Genomic DNA, 25215 nt, shown 5'->3' on the forward strand with positions numbered 1-25215 from the left:
TGTGGTGTCACCTTATATGTGATGCTAGTTGGGGCTTATCCACTTGAAGATCCTGATGACCCTGAAACTTTCGATTATTTTCACTATTTAGTTATGATTATGTTCGAGTTTCACTTGAATGTAAACATCTTCTTCTGCCAAACTTTCGATTTTTGCTTGTAGCTAATAGTTATATGTTTTTATACATTGCTGCCGTGTATTGTGAATTTATGGAATGACATTTGTACTGGACAGCAAGATATGTTTTGTGGAGCGGTGAGATATGTGTTTGTTGGATAATTAGGTTGGAGAAGAAAATAGTTGAAAAAAATAATTTTAAATTAAAATTAAATTAGTAATTAACATATAGAGTATATTTACAAAATATTAGAAACATATTATTAAAATATATATTATTATATTATTATTTTGACTTTAAAATAATTAGTCTAATATAAATTAATCTCTACAAGAATTGATATTATAGTAAAAAATTGAGATTTTAGTCAAAATTTAGATTTGAAGCAATACTATGTATAGTCTCTAAATAAAGATTATATTTTAAGTTTAGTTAATTTTATCTTTAAAATTTTTTAAAATTAAAATAATATTTTTATTAAAATAATATTTCTTCTATTTACACTGTAAATAAAATTTCTCTTAAACTCTGACAAGCAGGCTATTGCCAATGCACTTAACAACAGTGTGACAGGTTAGAAGATATTTTCGACCGAAAACTCGCCTCCTCTCGAAATTAGCCACCTGTTTCTGGAATCCCTTGATGATAGCTACCAGCAACAGTCTTGCTTTTACTTCCATTCTCATTGCCCCCATTTGCCATCGTCAACAAACAAGCTGCAACTTCGTCATCCTCTTCACTCATCCAGCACCAGCCCATCGAAACTACTCACCGGTAGCGATACGGGTTTGAGCAGATTCGGTCGGGTAGCACCGCATGTGCCCGAACAAGGCCTTCCACAACCAGAACTTTCGCTACAGGGCCGCGTAATCTTGGGCGCACTTGGGGTCGGGTTTCTTCCCGTGTTTCGGCTTCGAAACCACACCGCTTGAACTTACCTCCATCACTCCATCATTTCTAACCGGTTTCTAACGCTTCTTGCGGCGGGCTTTCTCGTCGTGAGGAGGGGGCAAAAGGTTAAGCAGAGATCGAAGTCCGTGGGGATTGTCTTCATAGAGATTGGCTAGGGATTCTTTTGTAAAACTTGGTGATCCAGTGACAGAGTGAGTCTGTGTGAGTTTTGAATTTGGAAACTTTTTCCAATGATTGTTACGCTCGTGTGCTTTCTCCGTTTGCTTTCATTGATCATTTTTGGTTTAATTTAGTTTGTTTTTCTTGAATCAATGGGAATCTTACTTATAACGACCGGTTGACGACTAGAGTAACTGAATGGTTTTCCCTTTCTTTTTTCAGTTTCCTCTGATATAATAATGAACGAAATTCAAGGGAAAAGAGGGGAAAATGAGAAGAAAGGAAGGAGAGGGAGGGCTTGCGTGGTGGTACTAGGGGACCTCGGGCGCAGCCCTCGTATGCAGTATCATGCTCTTTCACTTGCTCGTCAGGTATTTTTTCCCTTTCTTGATTTCTGTTTTCAATTAAACATTTGTAGAATCTGTTTAATTTCTATTTTGTGTGCCTCTCCAATAATTTTGATAATCTGAACTGCCCATTATGGTTGCAAAAGTTTTAAACGCAGATTGATCTTAGTTTTCTATAATCAAATTTTGAATAGAATGCAGTGCTTTTTCACTGATAAAAAAGAAAAAGAAAAATTAGAATGCAGTGCTTTTCTTTTAAACAAAACAAAAAAAAAAAAAAAAAAAAAAAAAAAAAAAAAAAAACGTAGAATGTAGTGGTAATTGGAGTCTCATTTTTGGTAAGTATTCAACCTGCGTTTTACTGTGCTTGAATAAATTCTTTAATGCATCCTCATGTCAATTATGCTTTCTTTTTTGGTTGTTTGGTTATTTGGGGCCAGGAATATGTCCATTATGTTTATTTACTTATTTCTTAACATAATTGAGTTAATCTGGATAATTTCACTGATGTTTGTATATTTTGTTTTTATCAATATGATATTTTTCATGGAAATTGAACTTCCAACAGTTGTATCCCAAATTCAGGTTTTTGCCAAACAATTATTATTTGAGGGGCTAAAAGCATGAATTGCATCAGACTTAGTTTTGGAGTTTGTGGAAGGTGAGATGTCAAAAGCATTGTGACACTACTTGAGTTAGCACATCTTATGTGCTGCCTCTATGGCCTGAGCCCCTTTTGTGTGAGAGATTATAGGTTTTTGCAATCTCCACCTGTCTTAGATAGACATTGGCATGCCAAGGATTGTGCAGCTATAATTATATTTGTGATTGCTTTTTATTTTCTAACTACTTCTACTAACCCAATCTCACCCTGTCAAGTTGTTGTTCCATGTGTTGTATGAATATTGTCCGTGGTGATTAGAACCGTTTTTGGTTAATCATTTCTTATATTGATCCTTGTTTACTTATAAAAAAACTCTTATAGTGATCTTTGTATGCTGAACCCTTTTTCCCTATTTTGGTTAAATTGGAAATATCAATAGAGAAATGTATATCTACTGTGTCAACTTTTTCACTTTTAATTATACATTTATTCATGTTATATATAATTGTCATTTTCATTTAGATCTCTCATGTTTATTAGGTTTTTTGTGCCTTATCTGAAACATTTTCTATTAATTTTGCAGGCATCTCTTGAGGTGGACATTGTTGCATATGGGGGTACGCCTTTATACTTTATGGAAAAATTTAAAATGTGATATGGTTTGCTAAAGAATTTACTTTTCAATGTGATATGTTTTGCTTGGGAAGGAGAGGTTATTGCCCTTTATAGTGAATTTCACAAGGTTCCAATTGTAACATTGACTGGTACTTTTGGAGTATGGCACCACTGCCTTCCCATACACAACTCAGGGTGTAACAATCTCCACTCTTAAATTAACTGCAGTTCAATTAAAATTTGCAGTCTTCCTTGGGAAAAAAATACAACAGTATTGAAGAGAGAGGAAGCTGACATCACAAATTGTGCAGTTAGAGCTGAAAAGAAAGTCTAGGATGGATTGTTCATTCATAGCATGAATCCCGACTTCTTGTGTCAATTAGCCCTGAAAAGTGAAATCATTGAGCACTTTTAAATGGGATTGTCACTAAAACATGTAAAAGACTAGAGAATGGCAATGTGGATCTTGTTTACATCATCATGCATGAATTTTACACAAGAATAATGGCAAAAAAAGAAGTGTTCTGTATTTATATTCTTCCATGGGTGATGTCTCTTATATCAATAAAACTTTACTTTTACCTATCAAAAAAAAAAAAAAATTCTTCCATGTAGTGCTCTCCTCACATTGAACCAGTGAAAGTTTCCTGTTACTTTTGTGACACACACTACAGAACCCCATAGACCCACATTCCCAATGTGTGTGTTTGCACTGTAACACTATCATCTCCTTAAGGATGCTCAAAATTGTAAGTGCCTGGGCATTGACATACACACGTGCTAAAGGTGGCAATTGTGGGGTGTATGATGAAACAATGGGTTTAGTCTAAAGATGTGAGGCTTTAGAATCTTATGCTCTTTTTTATTTTTTATTTTTTTGTGGTTTTGTTGCATTAATCTTCATTAGAATATCATTCCCTACTTCCCACTTGTATTTGGGAAGAGAAAATTTCTTCGTAGTATTCATAAAATGTTTTTCACCGATCTAAGTTCTTCTTTTTTCTCGTATCATTTGTCTTGTGTGTCATAAGCAAGTCTCTTTGGAAACATAGCAAGTAATGTGCCTTGTATCTAAAATAGAAAACCACAGTTTTTTACATTATGATTTTAAAATATGATTGTTTGCTGCATTTCTTTGATTGGTGAAGTACAAAGATATTTTCATCTTGAGCAATGAGGTTTTTTAATTTATTTTTTATTTTTCATATGAAAAATGAAATGTAATACCTGTGTGCTTCAATATGTTTTTTGATAAGTGTCTCAATATTAAGTGTGTAAAGAATAGACAAGTATAATTTTTATCTTGTGATGTCATTATAATTACATTTTAATTTTTGACATATAGTTTTTAAAATTCTCCTGCAATGGAAATTACTACTTTTTTCAGTGGATATTAATGGAAAAATGGAATTTTGTTTATTGTAATGACATATGGATGGCGCTGAATATTGAGGAGGAAAAGTTTGGAGATGGCAAAAGATTTTGAAGGACAGCCAAGTGAATACATATTATTTTAGCATTTTGAAATACAACTGAACATTTGAGGTGTCATTTATGTCAGATAATGCTTTAGAATCCACATGGTTAACCTTTGATTTCAAAATACTGGGTATGGAATCTGGAATAACTTTATTTCACTAAAGGTTTTTTTTTTTTTTTCTTTTTCATCTAGAATAATTTAGTGTTTTTTCCCTGGATGCTGCATTGAAAGACTTGTCATGCAGGATTTAATATTACATTACCAACTGCAGTGTTAACCACAAATTTGGATGTTTGAACAGGTTCCCAGCCCCACATTGCAGTTCTATCTCAACCATCTATACATATTCACATAATGGTACTGCTATGGAGATATCATAATGTTTTATTAGATTTACCTATTATATTATTATGTATACTTCTTTTTTTCCTGAATCTGCAGCCACCCTGGCTTGTAATCCTTGAAGGCCTACCGAAGATGCTCCGCCCTATAAGGCTTTTGCTCAAGCCATTAATTCAGTTTTTCATGCTTCTTTGGTTTCTTTGCGTAAAGATACCTTCTCCTGATGTCTTTATTGTGCAGGTGAGTCCTCATGTTTCACTTCAGAGCATATTAGGTATTTTATTTAATGGAAAAGTAGGCTTAACTTCCTCGACATACCATGACTTTTGCAATGTGACATTCGAACTACTAATTTCTGCATTTTGCACTCTGATTTGAAATTTCAGTTGTGATGAAACAAAAAGACAATGATGTAGGTGAGGGCAACCTGTTTGTTCCAGGTTTTAAATTTGCTCGAAGGATGCATGTTGAAATTGAAATTTCAAATTGGGGTGTTAAGGATTGAAATTAGTAGTTCGGAGGTTACATTTCCAAAGGGGTGGTAGTTTGGCAAGGTGGGGATTACAACTGTAATTTATTCTCTATTAACAACGAAAAATTCCACTCATCATCCCTACACCACACACCACACATGATTTTTTTATTTTTTATTTATTTTTTCCCTTACCAAATGTGTGGTGTATGGATGATGAGTAGAAGAATTCCTTTAGTTTAGCAAAAATAAAACAAAAAACAAAAAACAAAAAATCAAGTGTGGCGTGTGGTGTAGGGATGATGAGTAGAAGGGCTTATTAACAACTTTGTTGCACATCCTTTTGGTGACTACTAATTCTTTAGGCCAACAAATATATATATATATATATATATATATGGCCGTTGAGCATTATTTATTTTAGTAATAAGAAAAAAAAGAATTATTCATCTCTTATTTGTATGTGTGTGCCTGTGTGGACCACGAAGGAATCTAACATCTCTTTTAACACTTTTATCTTCTATACAGAGAAACTTTTGCCATCAAAATTTACTTGTAATTAGGTAGTTACTGACTGAGGAGGTCAAGTGATAACTAAATAGAAATGATAGTATATTATTTATCAAGTCCTGTGATCACTTCTATTGCTGTCTGCTCTTGTATATGTCCTGTGTACTTGGCTTCGCCTTTTTTAATAAAATTCTTATCTACTGATAGAAAAAAAACTTCTATTGCTGCAATTGCTTCTTATTTTATCTAGGATAAATCTGGGGAAGACTGTACAGCACACTGCATGGTTTAAGTTTTTTTTGTAAGTTTAGATTTCCTTTTTCAATAAAAATATGCTTTTGCAGAAGAGAACTTGCAAAAGTAGTTGCTATCAGTCATTGCATAGCATGAAAACATGTTTATACTTGGTTCTATCACTTGCTATGTACACCTTCCTTCTGGTGGTTATTGGCACTCAACTTCATGGTTGAGGTTTAATTTCAACTTCTACAAATCATTTGTCTGGGCAAGTGGAGGCATCTTTGTGCAAACTCTTCATGAATTGCTTTTCCTGGATAACCAGTGCCCTACCCCACTCCCAAAATAAAAAAGAAAAAGAAAAAGAAAAGAAAAACGATGTTGTATAGAGAGGTTCATTGTTTTTTAAGATTTTCAGGTGATTTTGAGAGAGTGGGTTTTATGTTTGGAGGATAACAGAGTATTCTGATACATATTGCTGAAATATTCGGGAATGATCAGCTTGGGCACAATGTGCTGCTTTAAGCCTTTAATATCAGAATATCTGGATCATTTGTGTTATTGTATATCGTGAAGTTGGAGAAATTTGGATGATGCACTTGGGGTCCTTTATTATTTTTCAAGCATGTAGTTCATCCGGAGCCTCTTATCTTTTAATATTTTAATAGTATATTTGAACATTTTAAGCCATTTGAATCTGTTGCAACATGTGCATCCAGGATTTCTTATTTTTCTATCTTAGATTGCTAAATCATTTGAGTTTGAATGCTTTCTCTCTTTTGTAGAATCCTCCTTCAGTTCCAACTTTAGTGGCTGTAAAATGGGCAAGTTCACTGAGACGTTCTGCATTTATAATTGATTGGCATAATTTCGGATATACCCTGCTCAGGTTGTCGCTTGGGAGAAGTAGTCGCTTTGTCTCTGTCTATCTTTGGTATCGTTTGGTTTGTTCGTGAGTTTTGCTTTTGCTTATGATGTTGTCTTTTAGGTGTACAAAACATGTAATTTTTGGACACATGCTTAGGTTTGAGAAGCGTTACGGGAAGATGGCAGATGGATCCCTATGTGTGACAAAGGCAATGCAACATGAATTGGCTCAAAACTGGGGAATTAGGTAAGTGGATTGACTAAAAAATTCCCAGTTTCGTTTTCGTGATAAAAATTTTACTATAATTCTCATGTCTTCTTGTCAAATTGATAAGAGCTACAGTGTTATATGATCAGCCTCCTGAGTTTTTCCGTCCGGCTTCACTTGAGGAAAAGCATGAGGTGAAGCATGCATTTCTTTGTCAAGTTCTTATCAGGAATGTTTCGATCAAAGAAATGTCTAACATCTGGACTGCTTGTAGCTATTTTGTAGACTAGATAAAAATCTCTGTGAGCCTATTGGTGTACGGGATTGTGTACACAATGGTACGAGTAACTTTCCTTGAATATTTTTATTCCCACTTTAAATGAGGTTGAGTGGAAACAGTTCTTTATTCATGTGACACACTTCTTGCAGGACATTTAAGAATGCAGAACCATGAGCTAAATGAGACTCTGTTGACTTCCCAGGTTGGCAGTGACATTTTTTTGAAGCCAAACAGGCCAGCACTTGTTGTAAGCAGTACAAGCTGGTGATTTCTTCTTCCTTTGATAAGTTTGTCGATCTTGTAAACTCTGAATGTTTAGTGTCATAATCTTTGTATTTGGTTTGGCATGCCCTGTTTTTATTATAATTCTTATTTGCTGCTTCTTCAGCTCCAAACCCTTCATCAGCTGCCATGGATTACTCTGATCTTCTCTGTTTCCTTTTCTGTGCTTTTCTGAAAATATTAGTATTTAGTAAGGTTGTCATATTTTATTCTGTGCTTTCACAAAATTATTAATAATTTGTGATAATCTTTTTATTGACTAGGTCTAAGACATGTAATAATATGTTTAAATAAAAAGGAGTGATGCTTGAAGTTCATTATATAAATGGGACTGGTGGAAGTAAATGTATATATCAAAAATGGGCAGCATCAGTTGATTATATTATCCTGCTTGACTGCCTGAGCAACCTATTTCTGGTTACTATATTCTATTCCTAGTCATTTACAATCAGTTGGATAAAATGGAACAAAACATTCTTCCAGGTGGATTAGGTGATGAATATAATTTCATCTAGTGGATTAAGGAATCAGCTGTGGTCTTGTAATGGGATCATTTTTTCGGAAATGGTTGATTGGATTAAACAATGGAAAGTCTGGGCCAATGGACTTCTGAGATGTCAGGGCAGAATGGGTTTTTCAGGTTTTATCAGTTTGAGAATGGAAGATGGTAGGCCAGGTTTTCAGATTTAAAATTGCTGTGATGTATAGCTAGAAACAAAAGATGGTCTTGGTGCCAAATAATGAGTGCATGTAGATGTCATGTTTTGTAAACTACTATACATTTGATGTCTTCCTCCAAAAAAGGGGAAGAGCACAAAAAATGAACGAACAAGCGCTTTGTTTCTATTCATGTTAATAGTCTGTCAATTCTGTGGTGACTTGGTTTGATTCTTCACGTTTCTGGTTTAATGTTTTTGATGTGATCAGTTCTGTGATATTACTGAAGTTTTGGTAATTGATTCTCAGACAAGTGCAATATTTAGTTTTTGTTTGTGCTTTAGGTTTTTTCTTCTTTGCTGCTTAGCTGATCAATTAAATTATTCTAAAAAATGATACTTTTTTCAGGACCCCCGATGAGGATTTTGGCCTTCTCTTGGAAGCAGCAGTAATGTATGATAGGCGTGTTGCTGCAATGTTAAATGAAGATGATTCAACCAATGAAGAGTTTCTGTGGAAGGAAATCTCTCAGGAAAAGCAATACTTGTACCCTAGATTATTGTTCATCATTACAGGCAATCTCATAATTTTGGGCATGTGTGTGTGTGCGCGCGTGTATGTGTGTGTGTGTGTGTGTGTGTGTGTCATCAGCTATGATGCAGACATCTTCTAACTTGAGATCTATTTCTCTTCATGAAGGTAAAGGGCCCGAGAAGGAAAAATATGAAGAGAAAATAAGGAGGCTACACCTCAAACGTGTGGCATTTCGTACGATGTGGCTGTCAGCTGAGGATTACCCGTTGCTCCTGGGTATGTTCTTTATTCTTGGTTTCTTCTAGTTTTCTTTGTTCTACTAAGCGATATAATTTCAATATTCTTTCTATATTTGCAGGATCAGCAGACCTAGGGGTTTGTCTGCACACTTCCTCATCCGGATTAGACCTTCCAATGAAGGTAATTCTTTGTCAATTTTTCTATGACTGAAAGGTTGATTTGATCCCTAAAAAATTACTCCTTATATTTTTTTGCTACTCTTGTATTTAAATGTTAACAGTGTTGGCTATCAGGTTGTGGATATGTTTGGTTGTGGATTGCCTGTTTGTGCTGTTTCCTACTCTTGGTAAGCTGTTATTCTGCATTTTGTAGTACATTTCCTTTGATCTGTGCTTGACTGATGTGATATATTTTTTTAAGAATATGTTCCAGTTAGTAATTGTATTATTGCTTTTATGTTTTTTTGAAGCATTAAAGAACTTGTAAAAGTTGAGAAGAATGGTCTCCTCTTTTCATCATCTTCAGAGCTAGCGGATGAACTGTTGGTGAGTTTAATTGATTGACTAAGGTCTTGTGCAGTCAATAATTGTCAGATAATGAACAATCTCTTTTGCTGTTAAATGTCATCCATATAATTTGAGGCAAATATAAATGTCTACTAAACTTATTGAATCAATTCTATGACTTCCTTTGAACATTTGAAAATATTCCATTGAATATGAGAAATACGTGAATGTCCATATATTTGTAGCGTCATAAGAGAAAAGAGATCCTAGACAGTTTTCTCGTAAATAACTTTTCATGATCCCTAACCCACCCATCAGGGCATAGCTTCATGTTCAAAGGGTAGCTTTCCAATCGCTCGCAATTCTGGAGACTTGTGGCATATCATTATCATATTACCAACGGCTCTTACCTAATGGAATCTTTGTTAGGGAGGCTTATGATTGGGAGGTGGACCTCTTATCATTCTTTGACCGGTTATATTCATGTAGGATGATATGGTGAAGATAAACTGGTTTGGGGCCCATCTAGGAAATGATTGTTTGAAGTAAAGTCATTCTATAATGTGTTATGCATTCAAGAAGGGATCCCTTTCCCATGGAAGCTCATTAGGAAAAATATACGCCGCTAGAGTTGCTTTTTCTCTTGGACAATGGCTATAGGAAAAAATACAATGTGTGGAAGCGAGAGATAGTGGTGGTTTATTGTTGTTACATGTGCAAAAAGAGTGGGGAATCAGTGGATCACTTTCTACACTATCCTTCTATGGTACATGCTTTTTGTCCTCTTTGGGTGTGGTGGATCTTTGAATATGTTGGATAGGGAAGTTTAGCAATGATCAAGATGCACCATTATGAAAATTGATCCTATTATGTTTATTGTGGTGTAATTGAAAAGCATGATTTTTGTGGATTTGCTGTGGAACAAGATGTATGTATTTGGTTTTTCAAACTAAAACCCCATGGTACTTTTATCACATAAAAATAGTTTTGGTTCATCAGGAGAGTTTCTATCATCATTGCCATTTCTCTCACTCTTCATTTGATTGTAGATACCAAGTGTAATATAGGATTTCAGCATAACATGTACTGTGAGAAATTCAATCAATGCACTAATGTATGTGATTGCTTAGGGCAGAAATGCTATTGTATTATGTATAGTTGGCTGTCTGGTCTCTGCAACAGTAGAGGACATCGATAAATTTTGCAAAATTGAGGTAGCATCTTCTGGCTACTGAGGATGGAAGATTTAGGTTATTCTATGGCCCATAATGGGGATTGGGGGAACCTTTGTGTTGTGAGCCTCTAGCCATGGGCCTTTTTCAGAGGGAGAGAAAATGGGAACTTTCAATTGGGTATTTGTGGCCATTGAAGCAAACATAGCTGGGAATGAGAATTGTGGCTATAAATCTACCCCGAAGCATCAAAGAGAGTTAAAGAGATTTACTTGTGCTATTAATTATGATGTAAGGAGTGGAAGCACAAGCTGAAGTCTTGCGAAGGAGAAGAGCTCTCACATCCATTTATGAAAACTGAAGATCTTATCATTGACTGTTAGGGGTTTGAATGATGAGCTGAACTGTCTTTGGTTTGGGAACTTGATTAGAAGTTCGAAGGCAAACGTTATTGGCCGTTAAGAAGCAAAGGTGAAGTATATGTCTCGTTGTATGGTGCTTAAATTGTGGAATGGCCAACATGTAGATTGGTACTGTTTAGACTTGGTTGGGGCATTGAGAGGTATTCTTTTGATGTGGGATAGAAGGATGGTGGAGAAAGTCAATATTTGTGTGTGATTACACTATTGCATGCACATTTCGAAATTTGGAAAATAAGTTTGAATGGGCATTTACAGGGGTCTACGGACCAAATTATGATAAGATGAAAGCACTTTTTGGGATGAATTGGTTGAAATAATGAGTTGTTGGAACATGCCTTGGTGCATTGGGGGGACTTCAATGTCACTAGATTCCCTAGTGAAAGGTCGGGCTGAGCCCTCCCGAAGACACAAGCTTTCTTCCTCTCATATTCTCAAGAGGGGGAGTTTAGCTCCAACAACAGCATCTATATGGTCCCCTTTGTTCCTGGCAAGTTACTAGGTCCCAGTACTCTGGTTCATAAATAGGTTTACGGCCCCACTGGAACACTGTTCATCCTTGTAGCAGAAGCTGAATTCTCACCCGATGCCTGCCCACACTAGACCGAAGACATTGATCGACGCCAAGGAACCTTTCCTGTGGAAGCTTGTTTGGAAGAATAGGGTTCCTCCAACGGTGGCTTTCTTCACATGGACAGCAGCTCTAAGGAAAATCCTAACACTGGATAACGTCAAGAGGAGGGACATGATAGCGGTCAACCAGTGTTGCATGTGCAGAAGAAATGTGGAGACCGAGGATCACCTTCTTCTGCATTGTGAGGTTGCTAGAATTTTAAGGAGCATGTTCTTCGATCTCTTGGGGATTAAGTGGGTGATGCCTTCAAAGATGGTGGAGGTTTTAACATGTTAGAATGGACAGTTTGACCACTATCAATATGTTTCATTGTGCAAGATGGTCCCATTGTGTGTGCTATGGTGCACATTTGGAGAGAGAAGCCGGCGATAGCAAAAGCTTAGTGTTAACCCCCTTGTGCATTATGGTGCCTCCCTTTTCTATTTATAATTTGCAGGACTTTATAGCTCTTTTCCCCCTTGTCAGTTGAGTGAGTTTTTGTATACTTCCTGTATACTGGCATAATACCCCTTTATTTTTAATAAAATTTATCTTATAGAGAAAAAAGTCCAGGACAATTAGTGAATTTAACTGGAAAATTTAGTCTTTTCTCATGGTTACATTGTTTGTCTGGTCCTGTGCTATTTTGAAAGAAATCAGTCTTCTTTAACTTAAGCACATCACTAGGAGGGAGAAATTTGTATCAATATGAGATACAATGATCAAGAAGATAGAACGTAGATTAACAGATTGGAAGAGACTACTTGTCGAGAGGTGTCCGGATTACCTTAATCAAGAGTACTCTTTCTAACTTACCAACATATTTCTTGTCTCTATTCCCAATTCCAGCTACCGTGGTGACCCAGATTAACAAGTTTCACCGTGATTTCCTTTGGAGTGGTGTGGGGGATGAATTCAAATTTCATCTAGTCAGTTGGGACAAGGTATGCACTCCAATCTCCTCTAGTGGGTTGGGAATTACAAATATGAGCATTTTCAATCGGACCTTACTTGAGAAATGGTTGTGGAGATATAATATTGAGCCAGAAGCCCTATGAAAGTCGGTCGTTGATTGCAAGTATGGAAGTTTTGGGTTTTTGAAAGAAAAGGGGGGGGGGGGGGGGGGGGATGGGAGTTTGGAAGCACATTAGATGAAGGTGGGTGGTTTTTACTCGCTGTACTAAACTTGAGCTGGGAGCGGGCTCTAGAATAAAAATTTGGAGCGACATATGGTGTGGAAATAATGCCCTAAATCCGGCAAGATTGTGGATCATCTCTTACTACATTGCAAGGTTGCTAGAGCGCTGTGGTATGAAGTGTTCAGCCAAGTAGAGTTAGCTTGGGTAATGCCCGCCACAGTGGTTGAGTTTTTGGCCAGCTGGACACATCCAGGAGGTATTCCACAAAGCAAAGCCATGTGGAAGATGGTCCCTATCTGTATTATGTGGTGCCTGTGGTAGGAGCATAATGACCGGATGTTTGAAGACAAGGAGCGTTCAATAGAGGAACATAGATCTTTCTTTTTTGGAACTCTATTCCTATGGGCCATAGTACTTTAGTGGCCTTGATTTTCATGACTTTTTTGTTTCCATTGTTGCGACTTAGATAGGTCTTATCTCTTGTACACCTTCTTGTTTACTTGGGCTATGCCTGTCATTATTAATACAATTGTTTACTTAAAAAAAAATTAAAATTGTAAAATCTTGTTAGCCTCTTCTGGCTCCTGACAATTCTGAGAACGAGAGAGGAAAAATTTAAAAGCAGAATGTTCAAACTTTTCAATGTTTGTTACTGTGAAATGTTTAGGGAAAAAATACATATCAGAAGCCAAATACAGACAAGGAAAATGAATGAGAAAAATCAATTTATTGTAGGCTTTTCTTTCTTTCTGATTGTTAAGAAAAATGAGTTTCTTTATTCTTCACATCATCTCACAAGATTTTCGTGTCACCTAGTTTATTTATTTTACATGAGAGCTAACTAGCACTGGTAACCACTGTCAATATTTCAAGAGTATAGCTAATTATTATCATAATATGAATACTCGCCAACCACACATGGATTATAATCTGAAAAAACTAGCTTCCAGTGTTCAGATCTGATGAGGTCAGTTTCTCTGAGCACAGGTTTGCAAACTATCTGTGTCATGAGATAAAACACACTGCTTATTGTCCAAAATTTAACATGCCTATTCTTGATTTTGTGATTTTCTTTTTGTTTTATTTCTTTGGCTAAAAAAATGTAGACCACAAATTTTACTTTTGTGCTTTCAGCTGACATGTCAGCATTTCTAATTGTATGTTTTTGTCCTGCTCGTTATGTTTGAGCCCTTAAATATTATTTTTATCGGACTTTTTGTTTACCTATAAGAGAGAGAGAGAGAGAGAGAGAGAGAGAGATGCTAGATCTACAAAGAGATCTTTTTTTTATATAGGTAAAAATAACTATTAATAACTAATAAGAATGAAATATGCGTTGCCCAAGTACACAGGGAATATGCAAAAGAAAACACCTACTACATTTATGTGTTGCCCAAGTACACAAGGAATATGCAAAAGAAAACACCTACTACATTCTATGAACCAGAAAAAGAAATGAGAAAATTATGAGCACTAGTTCCATCAAGTACAATAGCAGAAAACCAGAGCAGTAAAGTGTGCACAAAAAGCCTTCGAAATTCCTCCAGAGTGCACTCCCTATCTTCAGAGCAACTGTCATTCTTTTCTAGTCAAATACCCCACATAAGAGCAATGGCATTGGCTTAGCCATCTGCCATTGCAGTGAGAAATTTAGCTAAAGGTAAAAATTGTCTGCTTGAATTAGCCATCAATCAAGCATTTTGATTATCAGCTACAGTAACTCAACATATATGACTTCAACTGTATCTCTAGGCATCATTTTTTTAATCTTATTTCTCTTTGAACGGCAATATCCTCATGCTCTCACTCTCTCTCTATCTTCAAGTGCACCTCTTTCCATACCACCCCTCCCTCTGCCAATGAAGCTCCTTTGCCGAACCACCCACCACGGCATCATCTTCATCAACACCACTGTAGACTAGGTAACTAGTAAACCAACCGCAACTCCCTTCCACTTATTCATTTTTTTTATTGGTACTGGGTGTCCAGGAACAGCATTCTGACTAATCTCAGGGGTGCACAGGCCCTCCGGCAAGGAGATTCCCATAAGTGTACCTCGAGTAATTCAAAGGGAAAATCCTCCAGTCCGATGGATCCTAGAGATTGTTTGCACCCAAGGAGATTTGAACCTTAGACCTGGGGCGAGCATACTCCCAAGCTTAAAGCCTTTACTACTTGAGCCAACCCCTAGGGCTTACTACCTTCCACTTATTCTCTCCCTCTTTCTCGTACTTGTCTATGTTCTCACAGTCTCCTCTCTCTCTCTCTCTCTCTCTCTTTCTAGAGAAATTTGGATTTGCATATAGAGAAATTGGATCTGCCAAAACATTTATTGATTCGTTAGATGTGGTGTTGGGGCTTATGAATTTGAGCTTGAAATCTGAGACTTCTTAGGATTAGGATTTTGAGGTTGGAAATTTGGGGGCCTAGTGATTGTAGTTTTGAGAGAGAGAATAATCAATGGTAGAGAAGAGAGTTCTTCTGGATTTACGTTTTTTTCACAACAAATCCTATTCTGTCGTGTTTACCAGAATACCCACCATTACCAAGTATGGAGTTTGATGCCAAGCTTTGAGGAAGCTAGAATGTTCCAGCTGCAAGATTAAAAAGAATCCTTGTGAGAAGTACAGTCCCGAAGAGGCAGGTGGCTCTATCTTTCCTATTGAACCGTTCAAAAGAACAGCACTAAATGTTTTCTTCCATTATGGCCAATCAATGTACCCAACTACATTTGAGTCTTCACGCAAGATGGGTTTTTTTGGGTAGCTCTTGCAGCTCCTAGCCAAGCTTTCAAGAATGACAGAGTGGGAGATTACAAAGATCTTCTACATGACCCAGAGTAAATTATGTTACCATTAAATAAAAAATAGTATTTTAATAATACATACGAAAGAATGGCTCGTCCAGTGTAGGTTGTATTTTATATAGATTAGGCAAAGTAGTAAAAGTGATTTATTTGCAATCCAATACCAATGCTCTAAGACACAAAGGAATCGTTCTCCAAACTGCAGCCACCAGGAGGCAAACTTGAAGACCATTCCAGTATTAGGAGATCACCACCCTCCCTGACATCACTCATGCAGTACCCGATGTACTTAAAATCTCAGCCCAAAGCGCCCCAACCACCTCACAATGCAATGATAAATGATGGACAGATTCACCATTCTTCCTACAAGGAAGTTTACGAATGACTTGACTTAATGTGATACATCAAATCTATTTTATAATAAAAAGTGTATTGCAATCGAATATACCGAATCAAGTCATATTAGTTTGTAAGCTTATTTTTGTAGGATCCATTTATAAATCAAGCATTATTGTATTTATCAGACAGTTGCAGTTTCCCACTTTTGCACCCTTCACTAAAATGTATCACTACATTTCTATGCATTTTTCCTGTTTCCATATCTCGGTGCATTATCTAAAACATCTTTAGGAGGCCAAGATTGACCATGGAAATCAATGAAACCTGGAACCTTCCTAATGCTGTTATTCAACTCAATAGATGCTTAGTTTCAGTATATTGACCTGTCAGTCTATGAAAACTGGAAGATTTTTAATGCAGTTCTCTGTGAATCTTCAGATGCTCTTCAAGGGTTTTCCAGATGGATGTGATGCGTTGAATTTGCTGAGAAATGGTACCTTGGAAATGGGTTCATCTGCAAGGTGGGCTACTGAGTGGGAAGAGCATGCCAAGCCATTAATATCCGAGGCGAGTTAATCCTTTCATTTCCATATCTATAATAGTCGGTGACTTTACCACCGTATGATTCCACCAGAAGTGAGGAATTATTATTAACATCATAGAATACCGGCCTTTTTTTAAAAAAAAAAAAAAAAATTAATAATAATCGTAGATGACATGAAAGATTATAAGCGTTATGTTCACGTATAAAAAATTTATAAATAGATATTCACATATATGTATGTGTGTGTATATATATACTAATAAAAAAATGTATGTGTGTATATATATTCTATTTCTTAGTTTTAATTTAGGTAGCTTGTGAACCTGATAATAGAATTTTGACTTGTAGGTTATCTCGCAGAATATTTGATTTCTGATATCCAGCTAAAATATACAAGGTTTTAAGATTAGAAACTCCAGTTCATCGCCTCAACTCTTTGGATTATAGCATGAGGCCGGCTACTCTTTTTTTTATGTTAGTTTGGTACTTCTCCAGAAAACTGTGACCGGAGTTGGAATTTTCATCTGTTTGTTGCTGTTTTGATTTAATGAAAATCCGCCTTTCTTTCCTTACGGTGTTAGGGGTATGCTATTCTGTTTTCTTTAATCATATATTTTTAATTTTTGTGTTTCATGGCGTGAGAGAGAGCTTGCCATTGCAGTGCTAAACTGCCGAAGGACCCACTGAAATGGTATGCAGCGATCTTACACAGAAAACTCGCATTAATAATGGCATGTAAATCTTCTGTCATGTAACTTTTATTTAGACCGCATTAACAAGAAGATGCTAGGAATTGAAAATCTCTTAAGGTTTTGACTTTTGGATTATTCTTCTGAGCTAAAAATCCAATTGAAAATGATGGTCATCAAGGTACATACATATATCAGATTGATTTTTTTTTTTTTTTTTTTTTTTTTTTTTTAACAATGGATCTCATTCCATTCATTAAAGGATATACAAAGTTGACTTAAACAAGTAGCTAATTACAAATGTTAGTAGTTTTTCAGTCACTTTCGTGATTGACATAGTCTAGGCCAGACATCAAATCTCTAAAGACCAAAGTTTAAGAGATAGCACAACTTTGTCCATGACAGAGTTTGCAGTGACCAAGTAAACACAACTTCATACTCTACTAATTGGAGTATGGAGAAACCAAACCCAGTATCATCACCACCTAAGCGGAGGGGAGACAACACCCTTCGGACCTAAGTCTGAAGGCACAATTTTTTGGGATTTTTGTTTTCTTGAAAATGAAGAAAGGGCATAAAGTAAACTACATTTTGAAAACACTGTAAAAAGGGAAAAACAGTGCACAAAAAGGTTGTAGGAGGGAAAACCAACGGTCGATCTTGGGAGATCCAGAGTCGCTGGTTCAGGAGCAGCCACGCGTTGCAATGACAGAGACCTCCTTGGTGGCGCTTGAGGGCCACACGACGACGAGCTCTGGATTTTTTGTCTTGCGCGTGCAGGCTACACTCTACTCCGGTTGGGGTTGCATTCGGTGTTCGTGTAGATCGGCGGCTGGCAACCTCCTAGTGGGGCACGTGTTGGTTATAGGGTGTCAAAAAGTCACGATCGGCGATTCTCCCTTTATTTGGCCTGAAAAAATAAAAAAACATAATCTAAACACTACACAAGAAAAACACAGAGAGGGGGAGGGAAGGAGTGAGGGGCTCGTGTGGATTGAATTATTAATAGGAAATAAGTTTGGACACTCGTTTTGCTTTTCATGAGCCGTATATTATTTTTTTTTCTCTATCTGTATAGTCTGCTCGTGTGATGTCCTCATGTCTCAATCATTTTCCCTAATTATAAGAGGAAGAAAATGTTTCATTGTAACTAATCGTGGCTTTTTGCATAGTTTTTTGGTTTTTTTTTAAATATTAAAAAAAATAAAAGACAATAAAAAGATACCATCCATCACAACGGTCGGGACAAATCATCGGGCACTGTATCATCATCCTTACAAGGAAATAAGAAAGGAAAATGCTACTTCCATCAAGAGAATTGACCAATTGGGATTTTTTATTTTATTTTTTTATTTAATAGTTAAGAAAGTGATTATTAATGAATTGATTTGTTAAAAATATATAAAAAATACATTTGCACTTATTCATACAATACATACAATTCTCAATCCCCTAGCATTGTCCAATAAGTAAAGGTACATCAACCAGCCTTGCATAGGGAGGTAGTACCATTCTACACTCCTCTCTCTAAAAAGTTCTCTCCTCTCTGGAAGCCAAAAGACTCAATCCTTCTTTATGCCTCTCTTCTCTTCCCACAAGCACCTTGTCCATAACATTAAGCCCAAATACATGAAGTTGCGTGAAGTGGCACCTGAAAATTTTTCTCTCGACCTTGGTAGGTGATTAGGGTTGCGAATGCTTGCTGCAAGCCCCTCAACTGCACGGGGGTGGGGGCAGGATGGTGATTGTGAGCAGCGTGAGATGACGAGTTTGGAGAAGAGAGTGGGTGCTGGACTCAGTGAAGGTAGGGCATTCGCAGTTGTGGTCATGGACCGACCTTAGATATTTCCTGAGGTTGAGATTGCATTTAGAGACCCGAAATTCGTAGATGGCGAAATATTCTTCATTTTTTCCAGAACAGAGATTAACAAATCGGCAGAACCATTCCGATTTTCGATGATTTTTAAGTTCTTGCGACGAAGGCCCTCGCTAGATCATGTGCGTGGGTTCATAAAATCTCGTTGGGGGTTGAGAGCAATGTCGATGGTTAGGCAATTGAAGAACCCCCGGAATATCCTTGTTCGGTTATCCAACGAGAAGGATTTTATCTCGGTAATAACTCTAAGATAACAGGAGCGTCGTATTGAATATTTCATTGGACACCGGAGTTTGTTGAGGAAGAAGACTCGCCATTGGTTCCAGTATGGTTAACCCTTCCAGGTTTGCCACCGAATTTCTTTCATGAATCTATATTGAGAATGATTGGGGGTGGTTTTGGGAGATACCTGAAGTGGGACAATGCAACGGCATGTGTCACTCAGCCTAAGGCGGCGCGTATTAGCGTTGAGCTGGACGTATCTAAACAGTTGAAGGTTGGTTTCTGGTTGGGAGTTTCGGGATTGCCATCTAGCCATCATCAGGAGGTTTTATATGAGGGGATTCATTTGTTTTGCTCATTATGTAGAAAACATGGTCATGAGGAGAGTAGATGTGGTCATCGACAGCGAGTAATACAACGCGTGTTGGAAAGGATGGCCAAAATGAGGGTGGAAGAGAGAGGGCAAAAAAGGTGTGGAAGGTAGTAGGGAGTAAAAATATTAATGAGGAAGTGGGGGCAGAGGGAGTGGAAAATAAAAATGTTGAGGATGAAGTAAGGTTGGTTAAGAATCAGTTTTGTGTAAGGCGATGGGAAGAGATTTTGAATGAGGTTAACCAACGCAAACGGGGGGTGGAGATGGCTGCGGTGGGTGTGTTGTATGTAGATGTTAAGGGGGCAACTCAATCGCAGAGTCAGTTTGAGGAGGGAATGGGGTGTGGTAGTTTGAAGGATGGTGCTAAAGGGGTTCATAACGTAGAGTTGTCATTGATGAACACAGGGTCACCTAGTTGGTTTGATATTTGGGAGGAAGAATCGGTTTCATTGCCAGTGAAGGATCTGCCAGTTGCTCTTGATGAAGTAAGGGAAGGGTCGCCTAGGAGCTCGCTACAAGTGGTGGATGAAGTGCTTGAATTTGAGCTGTATAGATTGGCGAGTGTGGGGGATGCTTGAGATCATAGTGGAATTAATAAATGGTACTCGTTGTCTGAGGGAGAGCTGGATGAGGCTGTTGAAGAGGGTGCTAGTAAAGGTTTTGATTCGGACTCGGAGTTGGATATTCCTCTAAAATGTCTAAGGGGGGTGAAGAAAAAGGAATAGTGGGGTGGCAAGGAGAGAAGGACTAGGTCCCAAAAAAAAAAAAAATTACTTATATGAAGATTCTTATATGGTACATTAGGGGGATTTGTTCGTCGAAGAGTAGGCTTCGTTGTCTTTTGAATAAAAATAGACCGTTGGTGGTGGCGATTTTAAAACTTTTTCTTTCTTCAAATAAATGTGGGCGATGGGCGAGATGGATGCGCCTCTCAAAATTTGTGAATAATGCCGAAGTTGGGGGTAAAGTCTGGTTGTTTTGGGATGATAGTTTGGATTTTGAGTTTATTTCAATGACTGATCAAGTCTTGTCTGGTTGGTTTGTTTGTGGTAATGTGAAGGTGTTGGTGGCCGTTGTTTATGCAAGTTGTTTTCAAAGGAAGCGTAGGGAGTTGTGGGGTTATTTGTCTAATCTAGATGTGGAGGGTGGGCCGTGGTTTGTGGGTGGTGACTTTAATATTGTTTGTAGTAATGAGGAGAAGGTTAGGGGCTTGTTACAAGCACCTCGGGCTAGAAAGGAGTTTAATTTGTGTTTTCAAGATTGTGGGCTCATTGAGATTCCTTCAGGGGAGAATAAATTTTCTTGGTGTAATGGAAGGCTTGGGGGAAGAAGGATTTGGGCTAGACTAGACAGGGTTTTGGTAAATTCTTTGTTCCTTAATACCATTGGAGATGCGCATATGGAATATCTTCCGAGAACTTCTTCAGATCATTGTCGTATGTTAATTTATCTGCAGAAGGAGTGGGGCTAAATATTTCCGGTTTCAACGGATGTGGGGGTCGCATGAGGATTTTTTACTGCTGGTTCGGGAGTGTTGGAATCTGAGGGTTGAAGGATGTGCTATGGTTAGGGTGAGTAAAAAATTGAAACGAATGAAGCTGGTTTTGAGAGATGCTTTTGGGAGAGTTGAAGTGGAGATTAAAAATGTGGAATCAAGAATTGTGCAGCTTGAAGAAATGCTTGGTGCTAAGTTCTCGCAAGAAAGGGAGAGCGAGTTGTTGTTGTGCAAATAGCGGCATTTGATGTGGATTAATCGACAGGAAATTTTGGGTTGTCAAAAGTCGAGAATAAATGGTTATCGGAGGGAGATTCGAACTCAGCCTTTTTTCATGCCTTTCTACGGGTGAAGAAGAAGAATAAGCTGATTGAGTGTATGAGACTTAGTGATAGGACTCAATTGCACTCGACAGAAGAAGTGCATGATGCGGCTGTCATTTTATTCCAGAATCTGCTCACAACGGAACCAGTGGACGTGAATGATGGGTGCTTGCGTTTGTTACAACCTACTGTTACTGATAGTGACACTGACTTGCTATGTGTGCCTCCAACCATGGATGAAGTGAAATCTGCCTTATGGTCTATTCCTCAGGATAGTAGTCCAGGGCCCGATGGTTTATCGGCAAGTTTTTTTTTTTATCCTTGCATGGGAGGTTGTGAAGCAAGATTTTTTTGACATGGCAATAGAATTCTTTGAAGGTATTCCCTTGACAAATTTTTTTTGGTGCCCCTAATATTGTTCTGATTCTGAAGGTGGATGTACCAGAGGGTTTTGGGCATTTTAGGCCTATTAGTTTATGTTCGGTGATCTATAAAATCATGGCAAAAATCATGGTTTTTAGATTGGCACCAATTATTGGGGGAATTGTTTCGTTGGAGCAGGCAACCTTTATTCAGGGTCGGAGTATTTTTGAGAATAACTATTGCTTATGGTTTGAATCGGAAGACGAGAGGGGGTAATGTAATGATGGAGATTGATATGGCGAAAGCTTACGATAGAGTTAATTGGAGGTTTTTATTGGAGGTACTAAGGCGTTTGGGCTTTTCAGAAATGGAGGTCTCTAATTTTTAACTCTATTTCTTCTCCAATTTTTTTGGTCATGTTAAATGGGTGTACTAAGGGATTCTTCAAGCCATCTCATGGGTTACGCCAGGGGGACCCTCTTTCCCCATATTTATTTATTTTGTCGGAAGAATTGCTCTCTTGGATGCTTCGACATGAATTTCAGACTGGAAAAATAAAGGCATTTAATTCGAATGGGGGAATAAGGATATCTCATTTGCTATATGCGGATGATCTTTTGGTTTTTGCAAATGGTGGTAAGGCTTCTATTTGGAATTTGATGGGGGTCATTCTGAAGTATGAGAGTGTATCGGGTCAGCTTGTTAACCCAAGTAAGTTTACTATTTTTTTCTCAAAGAATTTTGTCTATGGTCGTACGAGACAACTGATGCATCCTCCGGACTTTATAGAAGGGGATTGTCCTTGTGTGTATTTGGGGATCCCACTTTACGTTCGAAGGACTTTGAATATGTTTGACCCTTTATTGGCAAATGGTCAGAAAAAATTAGCGGGTTGGAAGAGTAAATTACTTTCTTTTGGAGGTAAATTAATTCTTATGAAGCATGTTCTTGCTAGTATGCCCATACATTTGTTGTCAGTGATGGACTTGCCTAAAGGAATTTTTGCTAAGTTGAAAAGCATTTTTTCGAATTTTCTTTGGGGGTCTAGTGTGGAGAAGAAAAAAATGAAAGGGGTTTCATGGCGTTATATTTGTTTTCCAACGGATGAAGGAGGGTTGGGTATTCGAGATCTTGTGGAGGTCCGAAAGTCTTTATTTTTTAAGTTTGCTTGGAAATTAATTTTTGGAGGCTCCCTATGGTCTTATTTTTTCAGGAAAAAATACATTGGGGATAGACAGATAGTAGCGCCTGAAGGTCCAGTAAAAGGATCTATTTTCTGGAAAAATATAATGGAAATATTGTCTTTGTTCCTCAGGTGGTCGAAGTGGGTAGTTCGAGAGGGGGCTGTAAAATTCTGGTTTGATAATTGGCTTGGAGAGGGATCGATTGCACATTCTTTACCAGTTGTGGGTGATCCAAACTTGCTTGTACATAATGTATGAGAGGTGTATGGGAGGGTTTGTGATGGAAACTGGAGGTAGTTCAGCAGTTCGTGGATGAAGAAATGGTGCAGAAAATTCTGCATTCAAACATGCGGATTAGGGAAGGGAGAGATGTATTGGTTTGACAGCATACAGTTGATGGCATGTTTTCTACTAAGTCGGCTTGGCAACTTATTAGATCTTGTGGAAGTTTGTGCCCTTGGAAGAAATGGTTATGGCAGGATCATGTGCCAAAGAAGATGTCGTTTTTCTGTTGGCGGGCACTTCAAAATGCAATCCTGGTTTACAATGTTATTCAACAGCTGGGTATTCCAGTTGTGTCTAAATGCCGATGTTGTGTTGCAAATAAGATTGAGACCTTAGATCATGTGCTTTGTGATGGAGAGGGACCAAGAAAAGTGTGAGATTTTTTTGCAGTGTTGTTTGCTATCCATTTGCCAAGTTCACGTGTATGGGCTGATATGGTGAATGTGTGGTGGTGTCGGGCTTCTTTATTATCGCAGGTACGCTGGCTCTGTGGTATTGTTCCCATTCTCATTTCATGGGCTCTTTGGAAAGCTAGATGTGAGGCACGCATGGAAGATGTAAGGTGTGATTGGAAGAGCATCATTTGGATGGTTAAATATTTTATTTTAGAGATATTAGGAGGCTTGAGATCTTTTAAATCAATGCGTGAATGTGATTTGAGAATTATGAAAGCTTTAAATTGTCCATGGGTGCCAATTCGAATAAGGCCACCAACGTTAGTTGCTTGAAAAAGGGGTTCACCAAACTTAATGTGGATGGTTGCTCTCTTGGTAATCCTAGGATGGCTGGTGTGTGTGTGTTTGGGGGGGGGGGGGGGGGGGGGGGGGGTGTGGGGGTGAGTGATTCAGTGATTCAGAATGTGCAAGGGAGGGTGCTTAGAGGCTTTGCCTATTGCTATGGCCAAGTAATAAATATCATTGCCGAATGTAGAGCCTTTGTGGATGCCCTTCATCTTTGTTAACAATTGGGGTTGAGAGATGTGTTGGTGGAGTCGGATTCTAGTGTTGTGGTGGGTTGATTTATCACATGAACATGTAAATATTGGTATTTGTGGGATTTTTGGAAGGAAGCACAATCTATTATTTCTTCCCTTAATGTTCAGTTTAAACATGTGTTTAGGGAAGTGAATATGGTTGCTGATTTTTTATCAAAACATAGGGCTAGTGGCATAAATTGGGATTTTGTTGGAGAGGAGGTTGGTCCGGGGAGACTTAAGGGCTTATACATATGGATAGATTGAGTTTACCTTATGTTAGGCATTAGGAATTTTGGGAGTCTGGTGGTTTTTTATGGTTGTAATTATGGTGATTCTTCCACTTTAGTGAAGGTTTTTTTAATAAAGTATAGAGGTGCTATCCTCTTTTCTTAAAAAAAAAAATAATAATAAAAATAATAATAAAATAATAATACTAATAATAATTATGGTGATTCCTCCAACTTAGCTAGAGAATTGTTAAGTAAAGCTATAAATGAACAAGTCTACCGGACAGACAGTTCTGATTTGTTTTAATTAAACTCATATTTAAGTAAAACTATAAATGATTGAAATATTGTGGACAGACAGCCCGTATTACAAATCAATTGAAATTTGTAAAGAAGCTCGTATAAAGCTCGGCTTGACTTGTTAGATTGCTCATATATTATAGCATGTATATATATATATATATATATATATATATATATTAATTAATATATAAGCATTCATGATATTATATGTGTATAGTTCACTATATATATGGTTAATGTAGTCATTACAATGAATACATACGTAATATATGGACGATATGTGTCTATCTGTGTGTGTGTGTGTATAGTTCACTATTTTATGAGTATAATTGTATATATGCCATAAATATACTAATATCTTATACAAGTATTCGTGTTGAATAGCGATATAGCCTTGTAGCCATTAAATTGGATTTGTAAATGATTGTGATTGTAAGAACTAATTTGTATCCAATTGTGAATATTCTATTATTTTATTTTTAATTATTAATTTTGGC

The 25215-nt window shown here is 37.3% G+C and overlaps 1 protein-coding gene across 6 annotated transcripts; it reads left to right on the top strand.

Moving 5' to 3' along the window:
• The first annotated feature begins 987 nt into the window (after positions 1-987).
• On the top strand, positions 988-16970 carry LOC121233965 (UDP-glycosyltransferase TURAN). 6 transcript variants are annotated; one of them, XM_041129768.1, is made up of 17 exons: positions 988-1221; positions 1412-1560; positions 2724-2757; positions 4537-4592; positions 4677-4817; positions 6582-6730; positions 6821-6910; positions 6999-7065; positions 7146-7209; positions 7301-7415; positions 8499-8665; positions 8790-8900; positions 8983-9044; positions 9158-9210; positions 9334-9409; positions 16297-16425; positions 16751-16970. In XM_041129768.1, exons 2-17 carry the CDS (start codon positions 1429-1431, stop codon positions 16769-16771), a joined length of 1467 nt encoding a protein of 488 aa, XP_040985702.1. In that variant the 5' UTR covers positions 988-1221; positions 1412-1428; the 3' UTR covers positions 16772-16970. The 6 variants fall into 6 exon arrangements, 4 of the variants coding, with proteins under 4 accessions (XP_040985702.1, XP_040985693.1, XP_040985685.1 ...); XR_005934277.1 differs by lacking the exon at positions 16751-16970 and having other exon boundaries at positions 9145-9210; positions 16297-16370; XR_005934278.1 differs by lacking the exons at positions 16297-16425; positions 16751-16970 and adding an exon at positions 15725-15742 and having other exon boundaries at positions 9145-9210.
• Positions 16971-25215: the final 8245 nt, after the last annotated feature.

This window comes from Juglans microcarpa x Juglans regia, chromosome 1D, assembly GCF_004785595.1.
Source record: "Juglans microcarpa x Juglans regia isolate MS1-56 chromosome 1D, Jm3101_v1.0, whole genome shotgun sequence".
NCBI lineage: Eukaryota > Viridiplantae > Streptophyta > Magnoliopsida > Fagales > Juglandaceae > Juglans > Juglans microcarpa x Juglans regia.

Excerpts from the sequence above, each read along its gene's own strand:
- LOC121233965 (XM_041129759.1), top strand. The coding sequence starts at position 1,429 with ATGAACGAAATTCAAGGGAAAAGAGGGGAAAATGAGAAGAAAGGAAGG. Across the intron at positions 1,561-2,723 it reads CTCTTTCACTTGCTCGTCAG|GCATCTCTTGAGGTGGACAT; the intron begins GTATTTTTTCCC and ends TTAATTTTGCAG. Across the intron at positions 4,593-4,676 it reads CTATACATATTCACATAATG|CCACCCTGGCTTGTAATCCT; the intron begins GTACTGCTATGG and ends CTGAATCTGCAG.